The sequence below is a fragment of the Ahaetulla prasina genome, chromosome 15, assembly GCF_028640845.1.
Source record: "Ahaetulla prasina isolate Xishuangbanna chromosome 15, ASM2864084v1, whole genome shotgun sequence".
Taxonomy (NCBI): Eukaryota; Metazoa; Chordata; class Lepidosauria; order Squamata; family Colubridae; genus Ahaetulla; species Ahaetulla prasina.
This window is the reverse complement of record NC_080553.1, coordinates 16,092,226-16,119,627: the sequence shown is the minus strand read 5'-3', so window position 1 is coordinate 16,119,627 and position 27,402 is coordinate 16,092,226. Positions and strand designations below refer to the sequence as shown.

Genomic DNA, 27,402 nt, shown 5'->3' with positions numbered 1-27,402 from the left:
GAATAAAATTTACAATGCAACCTGTCTTGCCTTTCACAAGATCAGATTACATTTCCCATGTTATGTATGGAGCATTGCAACCTTCTCAGGGGGCTTCCAACAAGCGAAGTGAGTGGGAGAAGTTGTATTTATTTAAAACTCGTAATGACAAATGCTGAAAATCAGGTGCAACTCATTAGCAACAGATGTTCTGGTCCCAGTTGTGGTCAAGGACTATCTGTAAAAATTGTTTCCATGACTTGTTAAAAATGAATAAAGATTACCGTGACAGCACTTGGCACTTAGCAGAAGCCTTGCTGAATCCTGTTCTTAGTTCTATGGCATATAGTGTTAGCAAGTGGATGTTAAACTGATATAAAAATGTAAACATCCCGTCTTTTATCGCTTAGTAGAAATTGGAGGTTTTATTTTTCCAGTCCTTGAAAAATGCGTAAGCTTTTCTTAGAAACCCACAACATTCAATGTTTTGAGTTCTTTAAGAATCCTAATATGGTTGGTTTTGAAAGCTAGGATTTGCTGTTCTTTAACAGTCAAGTTTATAATATAATTTCTTGTTATTTCTGTTACTCATTTGGTGTAATGCTGTGCCTGAGCTTGCTTTTTTTGGAAAGCAAGCTCAGGCATAGTGATCTGCCTTATCTCCTCAAAAGGGAAGATAGATGCTAAGACAACTTGCTTGGGGGAAAAAAACCTAGAAAACCAATCTCTTGCTTAATGCAGTTATCCAAATTAAAATATCCAAGAGATGTTTAGTTGAATAACTATAGTGAAGGATAGTTCATTATTTTTGTTCTGTAGTCAGTGTGCTCTTGCTATTATGGATCTGTTTCATAGTGTTCAAATAGAACCTTCCTTTCTTTAACTTACAACCATTATTATATGTCCTCTACTTGACAATCACAAATAACAGTTTGTGATCCTTTTGTATGGAACTTCGTATCTCAGTTATTATTGTTCAGTTGTTGAATAACAACAGGCGACTTTGTTGTGTCTTCTCTGACTTTGCTCATTAACTATTCCAGCATTGATTTGCACTTTGTTACAGTACATCTTTTATGAATTATTTTATTTCACTTACAATACTTTTAAATAACCTCCAAGTATTCTGAGAGATTTGTCCTTAATTCCCTGTATTTTAGGGAAATTTGCTTTTACTGTGAACGGGAATACAACTTGGGATTCTTTCAAGAGACATCACCACTGAATGGCATGTTGGTGCCACAATGCAAAAGGCCTATGTCATTTTAGATACTAGATCAATGATAAAATTGCCTTATTCAAGTCTTAGGAACTCAAGAAGTCGTAAAAGTGATTAAAAAAATTACTACTTTTTCAATTTTTGCCAAAATAATAGTTAATGTAAATACTATTTTGAGCATTTATTACTGTATTAGTGGTTAAGAATAGTAAAATGGGATTAGCATTGAATTGTTAGAAGTGCAAATTTAAGATTTTTCTTTAGTTTTCTGGATTAGGAGTAGTTATTAACATGCATTTCTGAACGTTTGCATCACCAAAAGGATGCAGAATTTCCTACAAACAGATTGTGAAATTAGGAAATCCACTTTTATAGAAAAGAAATCTCTTAATGCTACATATGTCAAGAACGATTTCAAATTGAATTATTAATAGTTTACACATTTGAAACCTTTTGAAAAAGGTCTGTTTTGTTGATTTTTTTTTATTATGCTTGTCTTGTGTTGTCTTACTTTGAGTAAGCCCAGAATATGCTGCCATAGTTAATTGTAGAAATTTGTTCTGTTTTGAGAGACAGTTTTATGTAATTTTCTGGGCCACTTTAAGAACTTGTTGTAAATTAGATAGGGTCAATAATGTATATGTACACTGCTTCCCGGATTCAAAGGATTTTTCCCGATTCTGTTTGGCATTGCAGAACCACACATGAATTCTTGTTTGGAGCCCTTGCTGAGCTTGTAGATAATGCAAGGTAATATACTTAACACAATAACTTCCTAGGTTTGAATTTTTTTTCTTGCATTATTCAGTCACCTTGAAAAGTAAAATGGTCAGCAAAGAAATTTGATAATGCTAATAAAAAAAATAGTTTACAAAATGCTTAAATTGCACTGGATTTAACTTCATTGTTTTATTGTACTTACTGAGAAATTGAATGTAAAGATTTAAAAATAACTTTACACACGCTATACTGGAAATACTAAATATTGCTTTTATTGAATTTTGCTCAGTGCTAATTTAAGTTGCTTATTAAATTGAAAATAACACATCCAAAAACAATTATGCAGTATTTAATACTCTCCTAGAATGCTTGTAGACTCATGTGATGCTATAACTTTGTGCCCTACCATGTTTCCCCGAAAATAAGATCCTGTCTTATATTTTTTTGAACCCTATAATAAGTGATTGGCCTTATTGCCGTGCACTTAAAAGCCCGATTGAGCTTATTATCAGGGGATGTCTTATTTTGGGGGAAACGGTATCAACTTTGCTGATGTCATTTATTTCCATTGCAGTTGCAATTCAGCAGAAATTGATTCCAGTAGAATTGCTTAGAGCTAGGTGGAGCTTTTTGACAGAATATTATCTGTTGTCAGGATCTCTTGCCTCACTCCTAATTTCTGGGCTGACATTTCTCGGAGGTTAAGACACCATTTTTAAATGTTTTCTTATTTTAATTTAGTGAGCAAAGGAATGTAATGGTATATTAGCTACGTGGCTGCCTTCTCACAAATAGTGAGCTATTTAAATACCAAATAAAATGAAGGCTGAAGCATCAAGTTGATTAAGTGCTAGTTTTTGTACTATAATGTTGATTAACTGGTGTACGTGTGTTGCCTTCTTCACAGTCGGCAATGATGGTGCTGCAAATTGGCTTGAAGTAATTTCTGTTGGAGGGGAAAACAGATACTGTAATGTGGATGGGAATAGATGATCATGAGGGGAAACCTAATCTTTGATTTGATAAAAAAAAAATTTGAACGAGAAAATCATAGGAATAGTGCTTGATTGCAGGAAAGCATAATAAAAACAAATTCCTAATTTAGAAGGATAGCTTCTAAACGGAATATTCATATGGAATTGTGAGAATGAACAGGAAAAAGCATGCTTTATAGCTAAATAAGGAGTCCCAGTTTGAATTTAAAACAATTACTTGCATTCAAAATGGGCTGTTAATGAATTGATTGAATCAATTTTTTTAAAAAATGGATAAATAGTATCAGCTCCTATGAATGTAATTAAAATTGTATTGATCACAACTTCAAAGATCTTGACTGCTTTACACCTAGTTAGCTCACTAGCCTTTCTATCTCCATGAAAGTGTTCCCTTTTTTGCTCTTATTTTCATCTACGATTTTAAAATACCTTGTTGCATGGTACAAAAGTGCTTAAAGAACAGAATAAAGTAACTTACAATACCTCTATCAGGTGTGATAGCTGATCTTCAACTAAAACCGATTCCTTATTGCTGTTTTGTAGAGACGCAAGTGCCACAAGGATAGATATCTTTGCTGGTAAGTTAACTTTTTTCCTTATAGCTTGCTTAGATAGTCATGGAACACGGAAGGCAGATTGGAAAGTGGAATGGGTAGAACACACAGAATATGTACATATTTAATATGAGAACTAAGAAAGTGTTACATGGTTTTATCTGTTCGCTGATTTCATTCCCAGGCCCTTACATAAGCTTTATTTCATTAGTTCTTGATGCTGTTCTACCAATAAAATATGACATCATGTATGATAAACAGTTTGAACACTGCAATTTTTATTCCTAATATAAAAGAAGGATTATAGACCCGTCACTCAAAGTCTTCTCTTTTCATAGAGAATCGTGAAGATCTTCGAGGTGGATTCATGCTGTGCTTTTTGGACGATGGAGCTGGAATGGACCCAAGTAAGTAAAAAGAGATGGGGGGTGGGGAAATAATATTTCAAATTGACAGATTACAGTACGTCCGCTATGGATGATCCATTATTTTTTACCAAAGCTTGTTAGAATATTTTGTCAAGTCAGCAAAGGCAGAATGACAAAAATATATTTTTAAGATCTGTTGATTAGTGTGCTCTGAAGGTCAATTTCAAAGGCAATTCAGTTGAAATTTCAAATGAGGTGCCTTCAAAACTGTATGGTAATTTAATGAGTAAATTGTAATCTGATAATCTGCACACAAATCACACACTTCTTTAACTTGATACTTTTTGACTTGTCATATTAGTGATAATGAATTTGTGTATTTGTATAAGAAATCTTTATTATTAAATAGTCTGAAGTGGAGTATTCTAGAATTTTTTTAAGAAAATACTTATGTGACTTAAACTATCAGCCAAGTGGATGATCATGTTTTTTTCTAAAACTGTTACTACTGCTAAATTGTAAGGTCTTTCCCAAATAGAGTTTTGAAACTATAAAATATTCAGTATTATAAAGAATAATTTTAAGTATAAAGAATAGCTCTCTTGTATCATTTGCTTTTTTATATTTGAGCTTCCATTCTTGTTTATTTGAACTTCCATTCTTTGTTTTATCTAGCTGTAATGTTGGTTTTGAAGTAATAATATTTTACACAAATTGCTCAAAATACAAAATACAAACTTAATTAAAATTGCATTTGACAATTTTTTAAAAAATTAGGATTTCTTTTTCATAGCAACATGATAATTTTTAAAAGTTCTGCAATGGAAAAGGAAAGAAAGTAGAGGTAAATTTGCAATATCTATTCAGTCTTGAGTACAAATTGTTTCTGCGTAGAGCAAAACCACATAATAGGCACTGCCTTTCAAGTCAGTTTTATCTTGACCGTTAATAGTTGTTGTGTTGCTTGGAATTTCCTCTATGGGTTTCTTCTGATACAAAGTTAAGTCCTCCTATTTTTTTTTCTAATTCTATTATCCCTCGTTTTTAAACAATATCTATATAAAAGTGCTTTCAATGTAGCAGCAAGCTTTTATGATCACATTGATGCCTTACTCTGGTGGTAAATATTTATGGGACAGGTTCCTCCAGAGGCTTAGTTTCTTTCTGTGGATGATTTTAGGAAATATCTCGTTTTAATGACAGTCTATCATGATTTTAGATTCTTTCAGGAACGGAAGAAACATACATAAGATACAGAGGATGGTATTTTTATATTCATTTTCTTGACAAGTGAAAACAATTTGCCATTTTACCATGATGCAAAGGGTGAACTTTTACCCAAAAATTAAATATATACCTAAGGGATCACCGCTTTCAGGACTTACGCGGAGGTTGTCATGGAATATCTAGAAGCCATAGCATTTCCACAAATAACACCAAAAATATGGATCAGATATATAAATACGACATCTTCACTGTAATAAGAAGGACCAATTAGAGAATACCCAAAGACCCATCAATAACATTTTTAAAGGAATCCAGTTTACTAACCAAGAAGAAAACAACTCACTACTCTTCCTGGACATCCTGATCATCAGAGACCACAATGGCAAACCAGAAACACAAGTGTACAGAAAAACCACCCATACTAGTCAGCTGCTCCACTACCAAAACAACAACCCAACCTCCCACAAGAGGAGCTGCGTAAGGACTTCATTCAGATGAGCCCAAACGCACTGCAGCAACCGGGGAACAGCAGAAAAAGGAAATGGAGCATCTATACAACATCTTCCAATAAAATGGATATTCATTCAACTTTATCAAAAAGTCCCTGACCAGTCAACCCAACACAGCACAACCAACACAAACCCTGAAAAGAATTACATTGACGTACATATAATATCTATGAGATACGAGATACAAGAATATCTCAGAAACTCCCAACAGATTACTACAACTACATGGAATCGGCGTAGCACACAAGCCAACTGAAGCCCTTCAAAACATCCTAAGCAAACCAAAAGACCCAGCAACCCCAGAAGAAAAAACAGAAGTCATCTACAACATGCAATCTTAAGAATTGCAACAACCAGTATGTAGAACAAACGGGCAGAAGACTGGCAGAATGCATCCATGAACACCAACTACCCATCAGAAACCATGATGAAAAACTTTTAATTTCATAACAGATAAACAAATATAATCATTGTTTCAATTAGGAAAATGTGACAATCCTAGACCAGGCCAAGTCCAAAAACATCGGAGAATTTCTAAAAGGCTGCCACTCTGACAAATTAGCCATCAATAGACACATACCGTGTTTCCCCGAAAATAAGACCCTGTCTTACATTTTTTTGAACCCTGAAATAAGTGCTTGGCCTGATTGCCATGCACTCAAAAGCCCGATTGGGCTCATTATCAGGGGATGTCTTATTTTGGGGGAAATGGGATAGATATTAACAACATCTAAAGACTATGCTAAAGGGACTATCACCCAGCCCAAAAAAGACCCAAACACCTCTCCACTAGCAATCAGCACCCAGATCAGGGGTGCTATTCAGCAGGTTCTGACAAATTGTGGAGAACGGGTAGGGGAAATTTTAAGTAGTTCAAAGAACCAGCAAATACCACCTCTGGCGGGCCCCAGAGTGGGGTGGGAATGGGGATTTTGAAGTTTCCTTCCCCTACCATGTCCACCAAGCCCCACCATGCCCACCAAGCCATGCTCACAGGACCGGTAGTAAAAAAAAATTGAATTCAACTCAGGTCAGCATAGATTAATTCCAAGGTTAACATCAGACCAACAATCAAGTCAACAATACCCTAATCAAGAAACTGCCAAAGAGCCAATAATAAACAGCCCAACCAAAGGGTCTCTTAAGACCACCCCCACCAGCACTGACAGAGCAAGCCACCACTGTACTCATTACTAGCACTGATGATGTTACCTAGTTTGGTTAATGGAAGTGTCGGCAAGAAAACAAGCTCAGAGATCACCAAGGACCCCTCAAAGGATGAACTATCTCAGTTGGTGGCTATACTTGACTGATATTATCTCTACTTGGAGACTGGGTAGTGGCTGGATGGGAGACATCCAGGGTTGTTGTATGGATTGGAAAGCCAAAATAGCATCCTTGAAGAAAGCAGTGATTATTCACTTTCACATTTCTCTCAAGAAAACTAGATAGGCGTGTTTGTGAAATCACCAGGAGTCACACTTGCCTTGAAGGATAATTTTGCCATAAAGCACTAATTCTCAATATACTGGGAGTTCACATGAATTCTTTTTTCAAAGAGTTTACCAATTTAATACAAAAGTATGCTGAATGCAAACCATACACGAAGTTTATGTTTTCTTTATGTTTTTATGTTTAAAAAAACAAAACACAATGCTTATCTTTCAAAGGAGGAAATAGCACCGGTTGCCTTTCCAGGTCGGGGATAGCACCAACCATCAGGATTGGGGGTGAAGTACGACAGGAACTTAAAGCAGCTGGTGTTTTTCCTGGCTCAATTATGGTACTCCATGCCTGGGGCATGGAGGGCAAGACAGCTGAATGGCTTGTTGCTCCATATGACGATGAGGAACTACACCACTTTGACAACTTCATGCTGGCCCTAAGGCAGAGGTTTAAGAACCGCCTGGTGACTCGGAAGGCAATGATCCAAATAAAATCGATCAGGCAAGGGAAGAGGTCTGTTGCAGCCTATATCCAAGAGTTCCAGAGCCTAGCCAGTCAACTAGTAGACTGGCCCAGGCAATGCTGATCGAGTACTTCTGAGACTGCAAGATCTACACCTGTGTTGTGGTCCACCAGCAGCCTGCGGAGCTGGCAACGGAGTCGGACAGTGAGGAGGCTGAGAAAGAACAGGGGCCAGTCCTGGAGTCTGGGGTAGGCTCTGCATCGGAGGCAGAGGTCGGGCCAGGGCCATAAGGGAGTGATGTGCAAACTCCAGAGCCCCCAGAGGCTGACAGTAGTGAGGCAGAGGAACAGGAGAAGCCTGCTCCTAATGCACGCATGAGAAGAGCTGCCAGAAGGCAAGAACAGCTAAAGCAAAGAGGACAACTCGGGAGTAAGGCCAAGAGATGATTGGCCCCTCCCATAAGGCTTAAAAGACCAGCAACGGCATTTGAGCTCTTTGTCGGAAAACTACATTAATATCCTTGCTCCTTGTCTCGCTGCATTTATTTCTTGTCAGCGTCTTCTGCTTTTGAACTTTCGCCAAGAAAAGCCTTTGGCAGTTTGCCTACTTTGACCAAGGTTGGTGATAAGACTGAAGAATTGTGTTATGAAGAATTTGCTTTGATTTAGTTTGGACGACGCTTAGAATGAGTTAAATTCTCAGCTGTTCTAATAAAGTCTTATCTGTTTTGAACTGATTGCGTCTACTACTACCTACTTGGGCATGGGCCACAACAACCTGTCTGTCACAAGGAGCACTTAGAACCCACCAGCAATGGTACAAGTTGGCTGGTGAGATGGAGATTGACTTGGTGACGTTTCACGAACACACTTGACTGGGAGCAATGAAACCCTTACACCCCATAAAGGAAGGACTCATCCCAGATGGGAAAGGGGAGGGCCAGTCCTAGGCATTGCAATATGTGATGTTTCTGATGTGGCAAAGATGGCCACCAAACAGCTGATTGTCCTTCCTGGGGCCAAATACAAACACTCACAAAGCTCCCAAGAAGACTAAAGCAACCTTTAAACCTTGAAAGGGATCATTAAGAAGGATTGAGATCGTAGAGTTCACCCCATCGTCCAGCGATGGTGCGGGAACTCCGATCAAAGGCCCAACTTGGACCAAGAGGTTGACAGCGGAGAGAAGACGATCCCTATTATAAGTGGCCTTCTAATCCCAGTGACAATCAGCATAGAACTAATGGTGGCTTCCTTGGGATGCAGGGCATGATGATGGTTTTACTGGACTCCAGGTTGCCTACCGTAGTTAGCCTAAATGTAGAGGAGAGGCTTGTACCACAACTTCAAGAGTTAAAACCTCTAATGGCCTTCTTGCAGTTAGATGGTTCGCTAGCAGGGGACCTTTTTGACTGAACCAGTAGTAAAAATAAATAAACATGGGACCTCACAAAGAGGCTATTAGATTCATTGTAGCCCCGGGAATGGACCATCCCATGAGGCTTGGTTTGGCTTGGCTGGAAAAATGGAACTTGTCCATAGATTGAAAGGTAAAGGTAAAGGTTCGCCTCGCATGTAAGTGCTAGTCATTCCCGACTCTAGGGGGCGGTGCTCATCTCCGTTTCAAAGCCATAGAGTCAGCGCTGTCCGAAGACATCTCCGTGGTCATGTGGCCAGCAGACTCAATGCCAAAGGTGCACGGAACGCTGTTACCTTCCCAAAGGTGGTCCCTATTTTCATACTTGCATTTTTTTAATGTGTTTTCGAACTGCTAGGTTGGCAGAAGCTGGGACAAGTCACGGGCGCTCACCCCGTTATGAGGCACTCGGGATTCAAACCGCTGAACTGCCAGCCTTTTGATCAACAAGCTCACCGTCTTATCCACTGAGCTACCACGTCCCGCAGACTGCAAGAGAAAAGTGTTAAAAATCCTCCGGCAAAACCCAGAACGGGAAACCCCAAGAAAGTGAAACTAAGTAACCACACGTCACATATTAAGAAAGTGAAAGGGGAAAACACGGCCTCAACTGAAGAACGGAAAGAAGCCATTAGTGCCACACCTAGCGAATACTGGAGTTCCACCATGACAGACTGCGATCAAGATCCTATCCAGGGCCAAACTACCGAATCCTAGACTTTACTTGATGACACCAAGGAAATTGGAAGAGCTCAGAGCTTTTATTGACAAGAACTTGGCCACGGGGGTTCATCCGGCCAGCAAAATCACTCATGGCCGCCCTGGTGTTGTTTTGGGAGAAAAGAGCAAGCTCTCCTAAGGTCGTGAATTAATTACCACAGCCTGAATGCGATTTGAATGGAGAATGTGTACCCCTTGCCAGTGATGAAAGACATGTCAGTCTACTAGAACAATTTGGTGAAAGGAAAAATTTTCACCAAATTGTTCAACATACCTTTCAAACTGCCAGAAGTCCCTTTTGTTTTATTTAAGGTATTATTTATTGCTGGCTTCTTCACTAAGGGTTTTTAAGTTTTGCCTGCCTTGGGTGATGATTTGTTCACCTGTTGTTGTTATTAGTTGCGAAGTCATGTCCGATCCATCGCAACCCCATGGACCACGTTCCTCCAGGCCTTCCTGTCCTCTACCATCCTCTGGAGTCCATTGAAGCTCACGCCTACTGCTTCAGTGACTCCATTTAGCCACTTTGTTCACCTGAGTGCCTTGAATTTGCCTACTGTTTGCTCGATCCACCTACCTTGTCATCTTGGATCTGACAAATCCACTGACAGTAGGAAGCAAAAAAGGAAAACATCCACGTTAAAAAAAAATTGTACATAGCTTCATGTAACAAGTGCCCAAGAGTGGAAAATACAGTTACAATTGATATCATATCTTGTAAAAGCTGTACACATGATTGTAGTTGACAGTCCTATACCTTGGACATGGCAAACTTTTACTAGTTCTGTTTTGTTTTGTTTTTTGGCCTAGATTGTAGCATTTTGAATTGATAAGCATTTCAGTATTGCTATTGGCTCAAACTAACTTGTTTTTTGATACTATCATTTCTTTGTTATCAGAGCTTTAAGGCTATATAAGGTAGTCTTCACTTACCAACCATAATTGGGACCAGCAACTCTGTCACTAAGCGACATAGTCATAAAGCGAAAGATCATGTGATCAACTTGTGATGTAATTTTCAGCCTTGGTTGTTAAATAATTCACCATAGTCACTAAGTGCGTGACTGGAGCTTGCAATTTCCTGCTGGCTTTCCCAGTGACTTGGTCGAAAACTGACAAACATTACAAATGGCAACGATGGAGCTGCAGGACTCCATGACCATAACGTACGCAATCGCGTAACTGGGAATGCTGTGATAGCCACAACTTAAGAGGATTGTTGGTCACAGATCTTCAGTTTCAGTTTCTTCATAACTATGAAGGGTTGTTAAACAAGCAGTCAGTATTTAAGGACTGCTGTAAAATAAGTCAGTGAGCGGGAAATAACGAGAAAACTGTTTCAGAAATCGTGCCAGGCCTGGGTCAACAAGTTGGTTTTAAAATGGGATGAGAGAAATTCATGGAGTGTTAAGCTATCAGTGGCTGTCAGTCTTGATAGCTATTTAATAACTCCAGTTTAATTACCGGTTATTGGATAGTTAGCTTGGAGTTTTGATTCATACAGGAATTACAGTACGTCTTATACCCTGGCTTATTATTATTCAACAAAAAATGTTTTAGTCTGATCAAACGCATTATATTTGTATAGAAAAGGAATGAATAAATCCTCTTTGTTGTTAAAATTATGACCTATGGTGGTTAGGTTCTATGAAGAAAGAATTAACATAACACTTAATATGACTTTGAAGATAGTTTAATATTTTCAAAATCCACGATCTCTTTCATGATGTACCTGTGATATTTGGCTGCTCATAGCCAGACAAAGGAAATGGATTTTAATTGTACCGACAGTTTGTTCATCTTTCCAGGCATTTTTTAAAATTACATCGTCACAGGATTAAGAAATCAAGTAAAGACCATCAGAAGCTTTAAGCAAAGGCTTCCATTTTTTGTGACCAAACTATATGCTGCTGAACCGTAACATCTAATTTATTTATAGAAACTAACACGAATGAAGTCATTTGGAATGCGCAGAATAAATTGACGGAAAGAGATATGGTGTGCAAATGCGATAATCTAGAAAACTGTTTGGTGGCTTTCCCAGTACAGAAAACAATATTTCTTTGCAACTACATCTGCTCTGCCATACAATGCAATTGTACCTTTGTGATTATTGAAGATCAGTTTTGAAGCGTATTGTCATCGGAAGAACAGAAGCCTGCCAAGTGGCTTTGTGAATCTATTCTACCTTTTAACATACCTCCCTACCTTCTGAATAGAGATTGTGAAAATTGAAACATACCTCGAAGAAACCTTTATCTGAAGCTCCAGTACCTTGAGGGAGCTAGTAACGTATTTGTTGTATTACTTTCAGATGATGCTGCAAGCGTTATTCAGTTTGGCAAATCCGCTAAACGGTCGCCAGAATCCACACAGATTGGACAATACGGCAATGGCTTAAAATCGTAGGTATATGGAGTCCCGCCTCCCAAGTACTTTTTTTGTTTCATTAAACTGCTAAAAAGAAAAATTTACTTACTGAAAAGTAAGCCCCGTGGAAAAGAGCATCTGCATCCAAAGATCTTCAGTTAAACTGAAAGACCTCGTGTCTTTATTTATAGTCAGATTTTATTCTTCTCAGAAGCTGCACTTCTCTGAATTTTTGCTTAGCCCTCTCCAGAGCTAACAGGATTTTCAGTTAATTAAACAAAGGAAGCTTTATTTCCCGCCATGTCATTTTCAGTATGTCCTGGCAGCATTGATTTTGATAATTCCATAAACTGAACTCTTTTCTGCAGAGGTTCCATGCGGATCGGCAAGGATTTTATCCTCTTTACGAAGAAGGAAAACACTATGACGTGTCTCTTCTTGTCTCGCACGTTTCACGAAGAGGAAGGCATTGATGAGGTTTGCAAATATTTTGCCTCGATAAAATAGAGAACGCGCGGGGTTTTGCAAGACCGCTGAAATAGAATTATCCTAAAGCAATTTTTTTTTTTTTAAATTTGCAGGTGATTGTTCCGCTGCCTACCTGGAATGCTCGCACCAGAGAGCCTTTGACAGAAAACATGGAAAAGTTTTCCATCGAGACTGAATTGATTTACAAGTATTCTCCTTTCAAATCGGAGCAGGAAGTGATGCGACAGTTTGACAAGATCTTTGGAGAGAAAGGTAGTGTAATTCAGCAGACTTTTAAGGGATGGTCTTCTTTGAAATCAAGAGAGTTTTGAACGTAGCGTATTTCTGCGCGTGGCTACTATCTATTCGAAGGAAGAAGGCGCACGCGAGAGGATTAACGGCACTGTGTCTCTTACAGGGACTTTGGTGATCGTCTTCAACCTCAAATTGATGGATAACGGAGAACCTGAGCTAGATGTGACCTCTGATCCCCGAGATATCCAGATGGCTGAAACTCCACCCGAGGGAACGTAGGTTTGATAGAATCACGCAATCCAAGCTCTGGTTTTATTTTTTGTCTTTAATCAAGGATAACATAATTTGCATGCCGCTAATCACTCAGTTTGCAGATGATGAATTTAGTACGAGATAAGAGAATGTTTTTTTAGGATTATGTGCCCTCTGCTCTCTCTCTCTCCCTCTGATACGTAAGCCTGTGTTCCGTTTCAGGAAGCCAGAACGCCGTTCTTTCCGCGCATATGCTGCTGTGCTCTACATTGACCCCAGAATGCGGATCTTCATCCATGGTCACAAAGTACAAACTAAACGACTCTCCTGCTGCTTATTCAAGCCTAGGTATGATTGCATAGCCAAGTTCTTTTACAGCCAGCGACTTCTCTTCAGATATCTAAACGAACTCAACGAAATATCGTACTTTGGACGACTGTCCAGTTGAAATCCCCTTTTGCGTTTGCCAATCTCTCAGATCGTATCTCGTCTCGTCTCGTCACAACTTACTTCAAATTTAGCTTGTAGTAATCATCCCAATTCTTTCATCAGCATGCAAGATACTACGGTTATTTTTTGGTTTTTTCAGTGTGACCTTTCCCCTTTACAAGTCGTGCGAGCCTGCACTAAACTTTGTACCCAGTGTATCCCTACCGCTGCCCTTGCGTGGTATTTGCACAATTTTTGTCCTCAGATTAAAGAGACTCGGAATGCCTTGTGAAAGACTTGCAAATGAACGAACAGATAACTATTGCAGTCATTATCAACCAGCAGAAAGAAAGAAGAAAAGAAAAAAATTTTTTTTTAAATATCCCGAAGGTCCAAAAATATGCTTAAAGGCTTCATTCTTCTTAGTCAATATCTAAAGTGTGGAATTATGGAGCCCCTGACAGATCTGAGAAAAATATAGCACAGAAGCAGACGTTGTAAAAAATGACTTTGCTGAGGCTAAGCCATTCCCTCCTCAAACAAGTTCAAATGCTCTTAATTATTCATTCTCTTAATTTTATATACCACAACACAAAACCCGGTAATCTTATATGTTACTTCAGGATTAACATCAGGAAATAAGAATTGCTTGCAGTGCTGGTCATTTACAGTATATTCTGTTTTACTAGCCAGGAATGGGGCAATTAGAGGATTTCAAGATAAACCGCCATCTTTTGCACGCTACCTATCCGGCTTCCGGCAAGCCGAGTTAATGGAGAATGTGGAAGTAAAAGAGCAAGTTCTAATCACACGATGTCTTACTTTAACAACCATGGTGATCTATTTAACTGACTTGAGACGTGACATAACCTTGTTATGGTCACGAGATTTTCTGCTTGGTGTCTGTGGCACTTTTAACAGTGGAGTTGCAAGGCAGGGTGCAGGATGCAGGGCAACCAAAGGGACAGAGATAGGGGGAGAATAGGTGGTTTGGAGGGAGTAGAAGGAGAGGTTGTCCTGGAAGAAGTGAGGTTTGGGTCTGGGGAATGACCCAGCCCGGAATGGCTTGGCTTGAGGGGGGAGGGTGGGCCTTTGGCTAATGACCAGTAGAATTCGGTTGAGAATGGCAGTGCTGGGATTCCCATCAGTGACGCAATCACGTAATGTCACGCTTTCCGACTACATCACTTAGTGACAGACATTCCGGTCCCAATTACTGTCGTAATTCATAAGATTACTTTGTATTTCTAATCTTCATGAAATTTCTGTTTGCTGTGGATAGTCAAAATATCAGTCAGGTGTTAAAATTGCTTGATTTCAGGCTCAGAATTCACATCTGTGCAGTCAGGCGGAGGAAACTCAATTGTATGACCCATCATCATCTTTTGGTTCTTTTAAGATTTGTTTTACTCACTTAAGGTACAATTAAGGGCTTGTTCCAGTTAACTTTGGTTAAATCCTTTATAAGATAGGTAAAATGAGGACCCAGATTGTTGGGGGCAATAAAGTTGACTTTGTATATAATATACAAATGGATGAAGACTATTGCTTAACACAGTGTAAGCCGCCCTGAGTCTTCGGAGAAGGGCGGGATATAAATTCAAATTTAAAAAAAGTTCTTGTAGTTTTCTTAACAGCGATATAGAAATGGTTTTCTGTGGCTTTTTCCGGAATTTTTTGTTTCAAGCATTTTGAGATTAGCAAATACCATGTGTGGTTTAGCTGAGCCATACATTTTAAGAAATTGGAGGTCTGCTTTATTGCTATATATTCAAAAGAAATACAAGCCTTACGGAATGCACCGTTTTTTGAGAATTATGGCCGTATTAATACACCCCCTTTCTTTTTTCTTGCAACAGGATGTACAAGTATACATCCAAGCGCTTCAAGACTCGAGCGGAGCAAGAGGTGAAGAAAGCGGAGCATATGGCTCGGATTGGTGAGTCCCCGAAAAGAAAGGCATGGCAACCCATCGGAGCAGGAACCAGCCAAGTCATACAATTGCGTTAAACCAAGCGCCCAAGTTTGGCACACGTTCTTGTATCCAAACTGCATCGCCTTCCTACGTGTGGCTCCCCAAGCCTTCCGATAACGGTGTTGACCTCTGGAAAGCTAGGGCCTCTGGTGGCTCAGCAGACTAAATCTGTCTGTTATTAACAGCAGCTGCTTGCAATTACTGCAAGTTCAAGTCCCACCAGGCCCAAGGTTGACTCAGCCTTCCATCCTTTATAAGGTCGGTAAAATGAGGACCCAGATTGTTGGGGGCAATAAGTTGACTTTGTATATAATATACAAATGGATGAAGACTATTGCTGAACACAGTGTAAGCTGCCCTGAGTCTTCAGAGAAGGGCGGGATATAAATTCAAATTAAAAAAAAAAAAAGCTACCCGGGTTTTCTGAAGGTGGCGCAACTTTTAGAAGTTTCCTACGCACTCTGGGAGCCATGTTCCCTGGAGAAGCTGGGTCCGAAAAGGAAACGGCAAAGGCAGCAAGGTTCCTAACATTTCTGGAAATCACCCGGTGACCATGGAACACCGTAAATGGCTGTAAATCCAGTCCATCGTAGCTTTGAAGCAACTGGTTGTATGTCCAAGACTGACTCTATACATTTTCTCTGAAGATTTAATTTCTCTTTTACAGTGGAAGAGAAGGCCCGGGAAGCAGAAAGCAAAGCCCGTGCTTTAGAGCTGCGGCTGGGAGGAGATCTTTCTCGAGAGTCCAGGGTAAATACACCGCATTTGACTGCAAATGTGAAATTTTGGTATCTGAGAAGAGATTCAGAGAAATCTCCTTGAGCTGAACTGAAGAACTTCTGGCTGTGCTTGGTATATGGGGAGGACAAAATGGCAGAATTAATCTATTCTAATGATGAATCATAATAATAATACGTGTGTACATATATGCTCACACATCTAATTGTTATATAATTGCCTGTTTCACTATTTGGAAAAATGTTTCATGTCTGAAGCAGGAAGAGAGAGCTGGACGCTCTGAGACTTCAGCAGCAGTCCATGCTCCTTTTATGATAGTTTTACCTTCACAAAATTCTGCGTGTTTAACTTTTGTGGGTTCCAGCTGTGTGATGTTTTCTGAAATCAATAGAACAAATCCTTGGGGCTAGATTTTCTGAATTGCAGCTATACGCTATAAACAGGCAACGTACTCGGGCCCCCACTGTGCTTATCGGAGCGTCAGGCCTTGAGCAAGCAAGCTGTTGTTATAAAGAGATGAGTGTTAAGCGGACAAATTACATTACTTCACTGTTTTAAGTTGAGATGGTTTTTTTTTACATCTGTAGGTTATGTTGCGCCAGGCTCAAGACTTAGCAATCACCATACGGAGAGAGGCAGATGTTAAAAAGAGGATCAGGGAGGCAAAACAGCGGTGAGTGGACAAGATACCCGTTCCTTCATGTTCCTTGCTTTTTTTTCTCTTTTCAAATAAGTGGTCCATTAAAGAAGTGAAAAGTGAAGTTAACAACGGGACTGAAAAAAGTGACATGTCCATTTTTCACACTTAAGACTTATTACAGCATCCCCACAGTCAGTCGATCAAAATTTGGATGCTTGGTCATTGGCTTGCGTTTATGGCGTTTGCAGGGGTCCTGCAATAATCTTTCGTGACCTCCTGACAAACAAAGTCAGTGGGGAAGCCGGGCTCGTTAAAACAACCATGCAGCGATTCACTTAACAACGGTGTTAAGAGAGGTTGTAAAATGTGCCAAAGGTCAGCAACCTCCTTGCCTAGCATCAGAAATTGTTGGGCTCTACCTGTTGAACCTGGAAAAGAGGAAGATTGGAAATAGCTGTCAAATCTTTAAAAAGGGTGAATCGTTAGAATGTATGCAGAACACAGGGCAAGTACGCAAGGGGCTTAAATTGTATTTATGTCCTTAAAAGGTGAATTTTGATAGGGCCCTGGGAAAGTTTCCTATCAGGAAAAAAACTATTCAACAATGGAATAGAACGCTTCGTGAGACTGAACCGTCACTGGAGGCATTTAAATTGAGGCTGGATGGCCATCTGTTGGAGGTGAGGTAGTAGTGGATTCTTGCAGCTATTCCTCACAGGAGGTGATCTGTTGTCACTCGTTGCTGCTGACCAGAATATAGTAACAATAACAACAACTATTGGTTATTAATAGGAGCCCTTGGAACAATGCCTGCTTTTATCCCTGCTTCTAATTCTACAAGGTAGTTTGAGAAACTGGCTGAACATGGCTTCATAAAAGCAAGAATTTGAGTCTTCTTTTATTGCTCTAATCACTGTCCCCCAGATTAAATATCCACGGATTTTCTTTTGACTCGATTTCCTGCTTTGCAGAGCGCTTAAAGAGCCCAAAGAACTGAACTTCATTTTCGGTGTGAACATAGAGCAGCGCCATCTGGACGGGATGTTTGTCTACAATTGCAGTCGGTTGATTAAGATGTATGAGAAGGTGGGCCCACAGCTGGAAGGTGGCATGTGAGTTCCCGCGGAGTCTTTCCCATACCTTTATAATTGTAGACCTCTTTTTAGAGGAAGTGGGTCTGTCTTTTCTTGCTTTTTATTTCTGTTGAGAGCGAGCTGGACTTTTATATTTTTAAAGGAAGAAACTTCTGATGCCAGGCAGATATTTGTATCGAGTGCTAAAAAAATGTGCACGTTCCATTTTTTTTTTATGTGGTGTACATCCAATTTCTGTTCAGTTGCTGGCTTCTAAATTTCTTCATGGGAAATTTATTTCCAAGTAGGGTGCAGTTATTCCTTGCTTACCAATTGCCTTGTTCAGCAACTGTTCTAAGTTACGACGCTGAAAAAAAAATTACTTTCTTTGTACCTCAGCCAGCTAATCAGCATTATGTGCGGGTCAGGCACAGGAGAGATTCCCTACAGAAATTGTTTGCTCTTTTTTCTCTGCCTCCCTTCGCAGAATGGAGAGATTGAAGAAAAAGGGATTACAAGAGAGTTAAGCAAACGGTCGGGAACATCCAAAGCGATGTTTTTTGGATTTCAAATACAAGTTGGTTGATACTAGCTGAAGGACTCAGTAATCCAATATTGGCTTTGTCCGTCGCTAGTTACACTTCTAAATTGTAACACAATCCTTGAACTATGCCTGGTTGAATTTATGGCTCAGTCCAAAGAGAGACGCTTGTTCTTCTCCGAATGGAATGATGTGCAGTTGGTCTCTTGTGCAGTAGGATCTGCTTCATTGAGAGACGGGATGTGTAATTCTTTTAGATGAGTGGATCTCAAGATGATCCATTTTAATAAGAGGCTTGTGCTGGCATTAGAGGAATCAATCACAGGTAGTCCTCGACTTAGAACAGTTCACTTTGTGACCGTTTGAAGTTACAAGAGTGCTGAAAAAGGTGACTTAGGACCATTTTCCACTATTAGGACCGTTGCCACATCCCCACCGTCACATGACTTACATTTAGACAACTGACTCACGTTTATGACAGTTGCGGTCTCCTGGGGTCACGTGATCGTATTTCACGACCTTCCGACAAGCCAAGTCCATGGGGATGCCAGAGTCACTTAACCGTGTTACTAATTTCACAACGACAGCGATTCGCTTTAACAACCGCGGCAAGAAAAGTCGTAAAATCGTAGGGGGGGGGCAAAACTCACTTAACAAATGTCTCACTTGGTAACATAAATTTTGGGCTCCCTTGTGGTCATAAGTTGAGGACTCCCATCTACTCCCAACACATTTCCCCTATTCGTTGTCATGGGGATCCATCTTCCCCGTATTCCTTCTACTTGACATTGGGCTGTTGGATTGGTGCCCGGAAAGGTGACTCCCGTGTTCCTTCTCCATAGGGCCTGCGGAGGAGTGGTTGGGGTAGTGGATGTCCCCTACCTCGTTTTGGAACCGACGCACAACAAGCAGGATTTTGCAGACGCAAAAGAATATCGGCACTTGTTAAAAGCAATGGGAGAGTACTTGGCTCAGTATTGGAAGGATATTGAGATCGGTAAGAAGTCAATGGGGTGGGGGGAGTTAGGAGAGGAAAGGAGAAATCCTATGAACGCAGACAGATTCGTTTGTTTGTAAAAGACATGTATATATTTTTTTAATTATTAAAAACCATCCAGCTCAGAAAGGCATTAGCAAGTTTTGGGATGATTTTGGCTACCTCTCTGCAAACTGGAACCAGCCGCCATCAAACGAATTGCGTTACAAAAGGCGGAGAGCCATGGAGATCCCAACTACTATTCAGTGCGGTAAGTGTGGTAAATTGAAGTTTTCTCTGTTCTGGGTTCCAAAGGCAGCAAAAGCCAGCGGTCACAGCCAAATAGCAAAAATAGCAACGGCACGTAGACTTATAGACCGTTTCACGGCGCTTCGCAGCCCCCCTCTAAGCGGTTTACAAAGTCAGCGTCTTGCAAACCCCAACAATCTGGGTCTTCATTTTACTGATCTCAGAAGGACGGAAGGCTGAGTCAGCCTTGAGCCGGTCAGGATCGAACTGCTGGCAGGGCCCCTTGGTATTAACGTCCTCTTTGCACAAGAGTAGTGAACAATCTGAAGCCCTAGAAGCTTCTTGTAGCCCGCAAATTACATTTTTGCAGTTCCCGAAATATTTTCAACTAACTGTCAGTGGAAGAGACCCAGGGGTGAAATCTACTTACCTTACCTTCCGATTTGAAAGTGCGAAGTGGACCCTCTGTGCATGCGCAAAGCCTTCTGCGCATGTGCAGAAAATAAAAAACAGGTTACTTCCTGGTTAAAACCTGGTTAAAACCAGGAAGTAATGATGTCTGGGCGGGTGGGCGGAGCCTTGTGCTGCCATCGTTACCGGTTCTCCGAACCACCTGCCGCCGCTACCGGTTCACCCGAACTGGTGCGAACCGGTAGCATTTCACCCTTGAAGAGACCAATATAGTTTGCTGCCAGTTGTAGTTAGGAAGTACATTAAACCGAAGTGTAATCCTTATAGCTAACTACATCATGAAAGTAAAGCAAAGTAACTCTTACATGCAAGAAAAAGGAGAATTCTGTTTGTATATGTGAGAAGGACTAATCCATTTTCCATCATTGCCTTTCTCTCGTGATTCTTCGCCGATGAACGATTGCCATGCCTGTTGTGCAAAGCACGTAGGCAGAACGTTTTCTCAGACAATAAGAAACCACATACAGAAACCGTGTACGTGGCTTCTTAGTTAACTATTGATTGATTCGATTTATAACCTACCTACTCTGGAGGGAACTTCAAGTAGCTAAGAAAATTTAAAAAACAATATACGTTAAGAAATTCAAATTAGAATTAGAGGTAAAACAAATACCAAATCATTGTATGGCTATGATGTAGTAGTAGTAGTACTATTACTACTACTACTAGTAGTAATAGTAGTAAAACAATGCAGCTATTATCTTGGGAAGACAAATATCACATCCTCGGGGCTTATATTGAGTTCAAATGAAGTAATGTGGGTGGTAGGTGACATTTCTGACACTGCTATGAAAAAATCTGTGAAAGGAAATTCTGTGTGTACCAGGCTAAAAATGTATAAGACCATTGGCACTTATTGCATTTTCAGTACCTTAGTTCACAGACCTGTGTACAGGTGTCTCACGTTCAGCGTGCTGATTGTATGTTATGTCCTCACGTGATAGATGTGTGTTTGAAATGGCGGACGCTCCCATTCCAGCTCAGCTCCGTGGAGCAAGAATACCCAGATACCTGGATGTGTGCCATGAACCCCGATCCTGAGCAAGATAGGTGGGTTAAGAGTCAGAAAAGCAGTTTAAACAATTAATTGCATCTGCAATACTGCCGTCGGTGGGTCGCTTTAAGAATCCTCCTCCTTCTCCTATTGAACAGAATCGAGAATGAGAATAAAGGCCAGGAGGAACGAAAAATAGCAAATCAAAGTGTTTTAAGAAACGGGGGAAGAGAAGAAATTATTCGCTCAATCTTATAGCTATACCATGCCATACACCATGGAGTGCGCTATTCCTCTCCATAAACATTCTAACAAGCTGTACAATTTGTCTATCGGCTATGATTCTTTGTGGCTTTTGTGTGTGGGGGAGGGGGTGCCTTTGAATCATTTGTATTGACTCCTGGGGATTGCCTGGTTAGGGGTTAGTTGTGCTAATCACTGATGCTCAGAACAACATGAATCCAGCTAAATGATGATTTATACCTATGCTGGATGTAATACCTTGGAGTACTTGGTGTGTATTGTACGGCAATCATCACAACCGTGTGGGTGGTACATTAGGATAATAACTAGGGTGCTAGCTTGCACTATCATCTCTGCCTGCCCAAGGAACTCTTGAGATGGGAAGGAAGGAATCTGAAAGATTTTGGTAAAATGGTTAACAATGCGCAAGCACAGATCGGGATTCAAATCCATGGGTTATAATAACAGAGGCACAGTGTTCAACCTCTGTTCCTCAGAAGCCCAGGTTCTGTTGAGAATCATCAACATTTAGTTTTGGCTTCCGTTGTGTTAAATGCATGATTGCATAACTAAATATAGGAAGCTTATTAACGGGATCTGTGCTGATTTTTCACATTGAGAAGGGTTTCTTGGGTATCTGAAGTTTGAAGAACACCGTGATAAATCTGAATCTGATTCAGATAAGCGGTGTGCTCTGTTTAATTCAAAGCAGGCCTGTGGTGTGTGAAATCTTCATCTCAGTGTTAATAATAGATCTCAAATATACGCCCTAAACCCATGTATCCTTTTTTTCACATTGCTGAGCTTTCTTTTTGCCTCTTCCTTCCTCGTGGCAGGTGTGACGCTCTTGAGCAGAAGCAGAAGGTTCCCCTGAGCTTCTTGAGAAAAGAAAAAACACAGGAAGATAAGCAGAAAGAGCTGACGGAGAAAATTCGCCAGCAGCAAGAGAAACTGGAGGCCTTGCAGGTAAGTTTGCATGCTGGACTCTATTGGCATTCTTCAGTCTTCATCTCCGGTCAAGTCAGCAGCTTCATTCTACCAAAGTATTTGCAGTTGTTCACTGTCGGCGCTCAAAGTCATCCATACATCCACGTTTCTACAAATTCTACTACAAATCTTTTGATTCTACACTAATTAAAAAACACATGCACATATATAAGCGAGTATTTTGGAGAGCCACTTTGGCCTAGTGGTTGAGGTCCCGGGCTAGAAATCAGGAGACTAGGAGTTCTAGTCTCACTTGTAGGCAGGAAAGTTGGCTGGATGACTTGGAATCAATCATTTTTATCCAAATCCACACCCAGGGTGGTGGTTGTGGCGGGGAAAAGAAGAGGAAGGAGTATTCTGTATTTTCGTGGCCTTGAGTTAAAATAATAAAGGCGGCTGAAAAAATAAATGAATACTTTTGTCAGGGTTCCAAGGAACACACCCAACGAAATAAAGCTCTGAGGCTTGAGGTTTCTCAAAGTTCCAATTTATTAGAGATGTCATGTTGGCACAGCTGGGAAAACCCAAATTTGAAAGCTTCCAGGTTTTCCACACCCAGTTGACAGTTCACAGCCCTGCCCCACATCCACACGTTCATCACAACGGCCAATCAACTCTTCACACTCAATTGGATACAATCTTCAGGCAGTCTCCCATCAGACGCTGAATGTCCTTGAATACGGAATGTTGTTATGACTAACTTTCTACCGCTCCAACAACAACCCCCTCCCAACTTCCCCAGCTAAAACATCTGGCAGTTAAGAAGCAAAAAAGAAAATTGCCTTCCAAAACTTGACAACTTTATTCCACTTGCTCTGTCCAGAAAACTACCCCAGTGCGTTCTCATGCTGACCTGAAGAAACTGCCTCTGGAGGTCACCACACAACCTATGCTAGAGGTAAGTGCCCTCCTGCCTCTGCTAGTTACAGAATTGTCCTCATCCATTATATCAGAAGTAATTCAGTCCTCCGGTTACAATGGCGGTTGGGACCGGAATTTTCCTCGCTAAATAATTTGGCTGTAAAATACAAGGTCGCACAAATACATTGCTTAGCGACAGCAGTTCCAGTTGCCATTGTCATCCCAGAACCCTGCCGGTTTGTTACGCAGGAAGAGGCAGGATTCCCAGGCAAAGAGCATGAGGCATACCACCAATAGGTGCTACAGAGTGCATAGTTACTCAGAGATAAAGATGCTGTGGGCAGGTACTATGATATACAGGCGGGCTGGTAGAGGCTGCAGGCACTCTGAAGGCCTTTGGAACCTTAGATGGACACTAGAATAGAATAGGAATAGAATAGAATAGAATAGAATAGAATAGAATAGAATAGAATAGAATAGAATAGAATAGAATAGAATTCTTTATTGGCCAAGTGTGATTGGACACACTAGGAATTTGTCCTGGTGCATATGCTCTCAGTGTACATAAAAGAAAAGATACATTCGTCAAGAATCATAAGGTACAACACTTAATGATAGCCACAGGGAAAGAGTCAATATAAATCTTAAGGATACCAGCAACAAGTTTACAGCCATACAGTCGTAAGTAGGAGGAGATGGGTGATCGAACGATGAGAAGATTAATAGTAGTGCAGACTTAGTGAATAGTTTGAGAGTGTTGAGGGAATTAGTTGTTTAGCAAAGTTCGGGGAAAAACAGTGTGGATGGAAGCAATTGCTACAGAGTGTGTAGTAGAGGTCTTGTACTACAGTGGGGCTGCTCGGTCGCGGGGGGGGAAGGGATGGCAGGAGTGACTTTAGAGAAGTGTCTTGGGATCTTCTCTGCCAGCTTCCTCATTGATTTTTCCTGTGGGGAGCCAGCAGGGAAGGTTGCAAACATCCTGTGACCACAAGAATCTGCAACTGCAAAGTATAAAACCAGTTGCCAACTATGTGGATCATACTCACAGGACCACGGAACATGTTAATAACAGTGGCCAGAGCGTGTGAGGATCAGTTGTTTATAAGTATCGCACACTCGCCTCAATCCTAACCTTGAATGGTCATTAAAAGTGGTTTAAAAACTGAGGACTCGCCTGTCTTTTCCTAACGTCCTGGCAGAACGCGGACCTGGGGGGCAAATCCCAGCGGCCACGATCTCCCCCGCTGCCAGATGTGATCAGGAATGCTCCACGAAGGCCTCCGGTTCCTCCATCTCCTTCCAGGCCCATCAGCTCTCAGAAGAAGGGCCCCCCACCCCGAACCTCCATCGGCTACCCCAGGGCACAGAACTTGGCGCACCAGGAAGAATCCAACCTTTCCCGGTTACAGTATCATCTGGAAGCTCCTCGGAAATGCTCCCCATCCACCTTTGTAAGGCCTCTATCCAGATCTGCCTCTCTTGGAAGGATGGCCCCCGAGACTGTTCAGGATGCCCGGAGCCAGCTGAGATCCCCCAGCCCCAAACACTTAAAGGTGCTGCCTCCGCCAAAGAAACCTGCCTTAATCAAGGCTGCCCAGGTGAAAACCCTTTTTCTGATGGGGGGGGGAAATAGGGGAAGGTGGGAGTGCTGCTTCCTTTGTAGGATGAATGCCCACTGCCTCTGTTTATAGAACCTTCCAGAACAGGGGTCTCCAACTTTGGTCCCTTTAAGACTTGTGGACTTCAACTCCCAGAGTCCCTCAGCCAGCAAAGCTGGCTGAGGAACTCTGGGAGTTGAAGTCCACAAGTCTTAAAGGCACCAAGGTTGGAGACCCCTGCTCTAGCATGAGGACAATTAACCAGTGGAACTGCTTGCCACCAGAAGTTGCGAATGCTCCAACACTGGAAGTTTTTAAGAAGAGATCGGACAACCATTTGTCTGAAGTGGTGTAGGGTTTCCTGCCTCAGCCGGGTGGGTGGGTGGGGGTTGGACTAGAAGACCTCCAGAACACTCACCAGAACAATGCTGATTAATTTTTTAAAAAAACATAATCGGGTGAAATGCTCTGAAGTCTGCTACCGGTTTGCTTCGCTACCGGTTTGCTGCGCATGCACAGGTGCTACCGCGCAGCGCTGAAAAAGGGAGGATTAAGAAGCCTTTTTCTAAGGTAAGTGAAACAGCGAGGGGGGGCAGCTGTGCCGCACGATTTAGATTCGCTAGAAAGCAGGATTTCCTGCTTTCTAGCGAATCTAAACCGCGCGGCACAGCTGATTGTCGGAAATATGGGTTGGTACGAACTGGTAGCATTTTTATACTACCGGTTCGCCCGAATCGGTAGGGTTTTTTTTATATACTACCGGTTTGAGCGAATCGGTCTGAACCGGTAGCATTTCACCTCTGGAAATGAAGAACAGAAATGTTATCCAAAAAGGCCACTACACTACAGATATCCTATTCTGATAATAAAAGGAGAAGAAGCTAAGTCCTATGACTTACTTACGCTTGACTGCTCCAAGAAAATCTAGTGAAAAATTGGGCCCACTTGTGTCCCTGCACTTTGAACATTTCTTGCTTGATGTTTTAGCCTCCATGAATGTTTCAAAGCACGTATGTTATTATTTGCATCGATCAGCATGTCAGAATGTGGTAGGGAAACCAGAATAGCAGCTGTCTCATCAAGAGGTTTCAGCTCAGACCATCTCAAGGGCAACCTGTAGCTGTAGTTCTCCTCCTCTGAAGGATTTATAGCCTTTCCCACTATCCTGTTTTACAGTATAATTAGTCCTTGTTTAAACAACCAAAATGGAGATTGACAACTTGGTTGTTAAATGAAGCAATTGCTTAGTGAAAATCATCACCTGACGAGGATTCTGCTTACAATCTTATTTCCACTTTCCTTTGCTTTACAGACTTGCAAAGGTCATAAAGTCACAGTTTTACTATTTCAGCACAGCTGTTAACTGCAAACAGTTGGCAGTCTGGGGCAGTTGCAAAGTGAGGATTCCCCGAAATGTTTTAATAGCCGTCACATTATGTAATGAATTTACATGTATTAAATGTATATGCTGCCTGATTCCCAGCTGTTTAGTACAAAGACCTGCAGGAAGATACTTTCAAGAGTATATATGGAGGTTGAAACAAAAACCAAATGCAGAATGCTGGGCATTGTTTCCTGCTCGTTTTGCAGAGACAGCTTTTTAAAACGTGTCATCTTTTTAAACACCCTGCCGTTCTTTTTTAATCTTACCGAATTACACCTCAACTCAGCTGCCGTTTGGAAGTGGGAAAAGAGACCTCGACCCGTTAAGACCGTATGATGCAAATCTGTCCTCTCCGCAGGCTTCCAATTCCCGGAAGAGAGGCATTAGCACGTTGGAGGATGAAATGGAGGAGGAGGTTGGACTGAGAAAAGAGAAAAGGAAAGCCGGCAAGCCTGTGACGGTGAAGGAAGAGAAGAAAGACTCGAGCGAGGTGGTCGTTGAAGTAAGTGGGCCCGTCTAAGCAGAAGTAGAAACTAGAACCGTATGAACTGGAAATGGCTGTGACTGTCCCACCTCAGTTCTGTTCCTTTTACCGCAGTGGAAATCCATTTCCACAGCCTCCAGCCTTACACTTTTGTTCTGGGTGGTGGTATTCTGAACGTTTGGTCTATAAAATACATGACGAACAAAATCTGATTTTGGAATATATTTTGGCTTCTCTTTGCTTTCAGCTGACAGACAGTGCTGGGGAAGAGGAATTGGCACACATGAAAAGAGCACAGAAAGGTATTGGCCTCTTGCAACGGCCGTGTTTTTCCAAGAGAGGTGAATCATGCATAGATTATACCTACCGCAGGAAATACCTATGAGCCACGGTGGCGCAGTGGTTAAGAGCGCAGTACTGCAGGCTACTTCTACTGCCTGCCGGCTGCCTGCAATTTGGCAGTTCGAATCTCACCAGGCTCAAGGTTGACTCAGCCTTTTATTCTTCCGAGGTGGCTAAAATGAGGACCCAGATTGTTTGGAGGCAAGAGGCTGACTCTAAACCGGTTAGAGAGTGCCGGAAAGTACTGTGAAGCGGTATATAAGTTCTACTCCCCTCCCCTCCTGTGGTGGTGCAGGGGTTAGAATGTAGCATTGCAGGCTAATTCTGCCCACAGCCAGGAGTTCGATCCTGACCAGTTCAAGATTGACTCAGCCATCCATCCTTCTGAGGCGGGTAAAATTGCCCCCAGGTTGTTGGGGGGAAAGAGGCTGACTCTGTAACCCGCTCAGAGAGGGC

The 27,402-nt window shown here is 41.3% G+C and overlaps 1 protein-coding gene across 2 annotated transcripts in view; it reads left to right on the top strand.

Annotated features, from left to right (window-relative positions):
* The window catches only part of MORC2 (MORC family CW-type zinc finger 2), a 40,427-nt gene that overhangs the window by 5,662 nt on the left and 7,363 nt on the right, over nucleotides 1-27,402 (top strand). The window contains exons 2-21 of one of the 2 annotated variants that reach the window (XM_058157994.1): nucleotides 1,895-1,948; nucleotides 3,457-3,491; nucleotides 3,806-3,874; nucleotides 11,931-12,021; nucleotides 12,355-12,463; nucleotides 12,568-12,727; nucleotides 12,873-12,984; nucleotides 13,184-13,309; nucleotides 15,250-15,329; nucleotides 16,033-16,115; nucleotides 16,691-16,776; nucleotides 17,715-17,855; nucleotides 19,200-19,354; nucleotides 19,476-19,604; nucleotides 20,998-21,103; nucleotides 22,127-22,256; nucleotides 23,101-23,175; nucleotides 24,338-24,736; nucleotides 26,407-26,622; nucleotides 26,852-26,906. In XM_058157994.1, the coding sequence (XP_058013977.1) occupies nucleotides 1,895-1,948; nucleotides 3,457-3,491; nucleotides 3,806-3,874; nucleotides 11,931-12,021; nucleotides 12,355-12,463; nucleotides 12,568-12,727; nucleotides 12,873-12,984; nucleotides 13,184-13,309; nucleotides 15,250-15,329; nucleotides 16,033-16,115; nucleotides 16,691-16,776; nucleotides 17,715-17,855; nucleotides 19,200-19,354; nucleotides 19,476-19,604; nucleotides 20,998-21,103; nucleotides 22,127-22,256; nucleotides 23,101-23,175; nucleotides 24,338-24,736; nucleotides 26,407-26,622; nucleotides 26,852-26,906 (2,411 nt within the window). The remainder of the gene's footprint in view (nucleotides 1-1,894; nucleotides 1,949-3,456; nucleotides 3,492-3,805; nucleotides 3,875-11,930; nucleotides 12,022-12,354; nucleotides 12,464-12,567; nucleotides 12,728-12,872; nucleotides 12,985-13,183; nucleotides 13,310-15,249; nucleotides 15,330-16,032; nucleotides 16,116-16,690; nucleotides 16,777-17,714; nucleotides 17,856-19,199; nucleotides 19,355-19,475; nucleotides 19,605-20,997; nucleotides 21,104-22,126; nucleotides 22,257-23,100; nucleotides 23,176-24,337; nucleotides 24,737-26,406; nucleotides 26,623-26,851; nucleotides 26,907-27,402) is intronic. The other variant, XM_058157995.1, reaches the window with a different exon arrangement.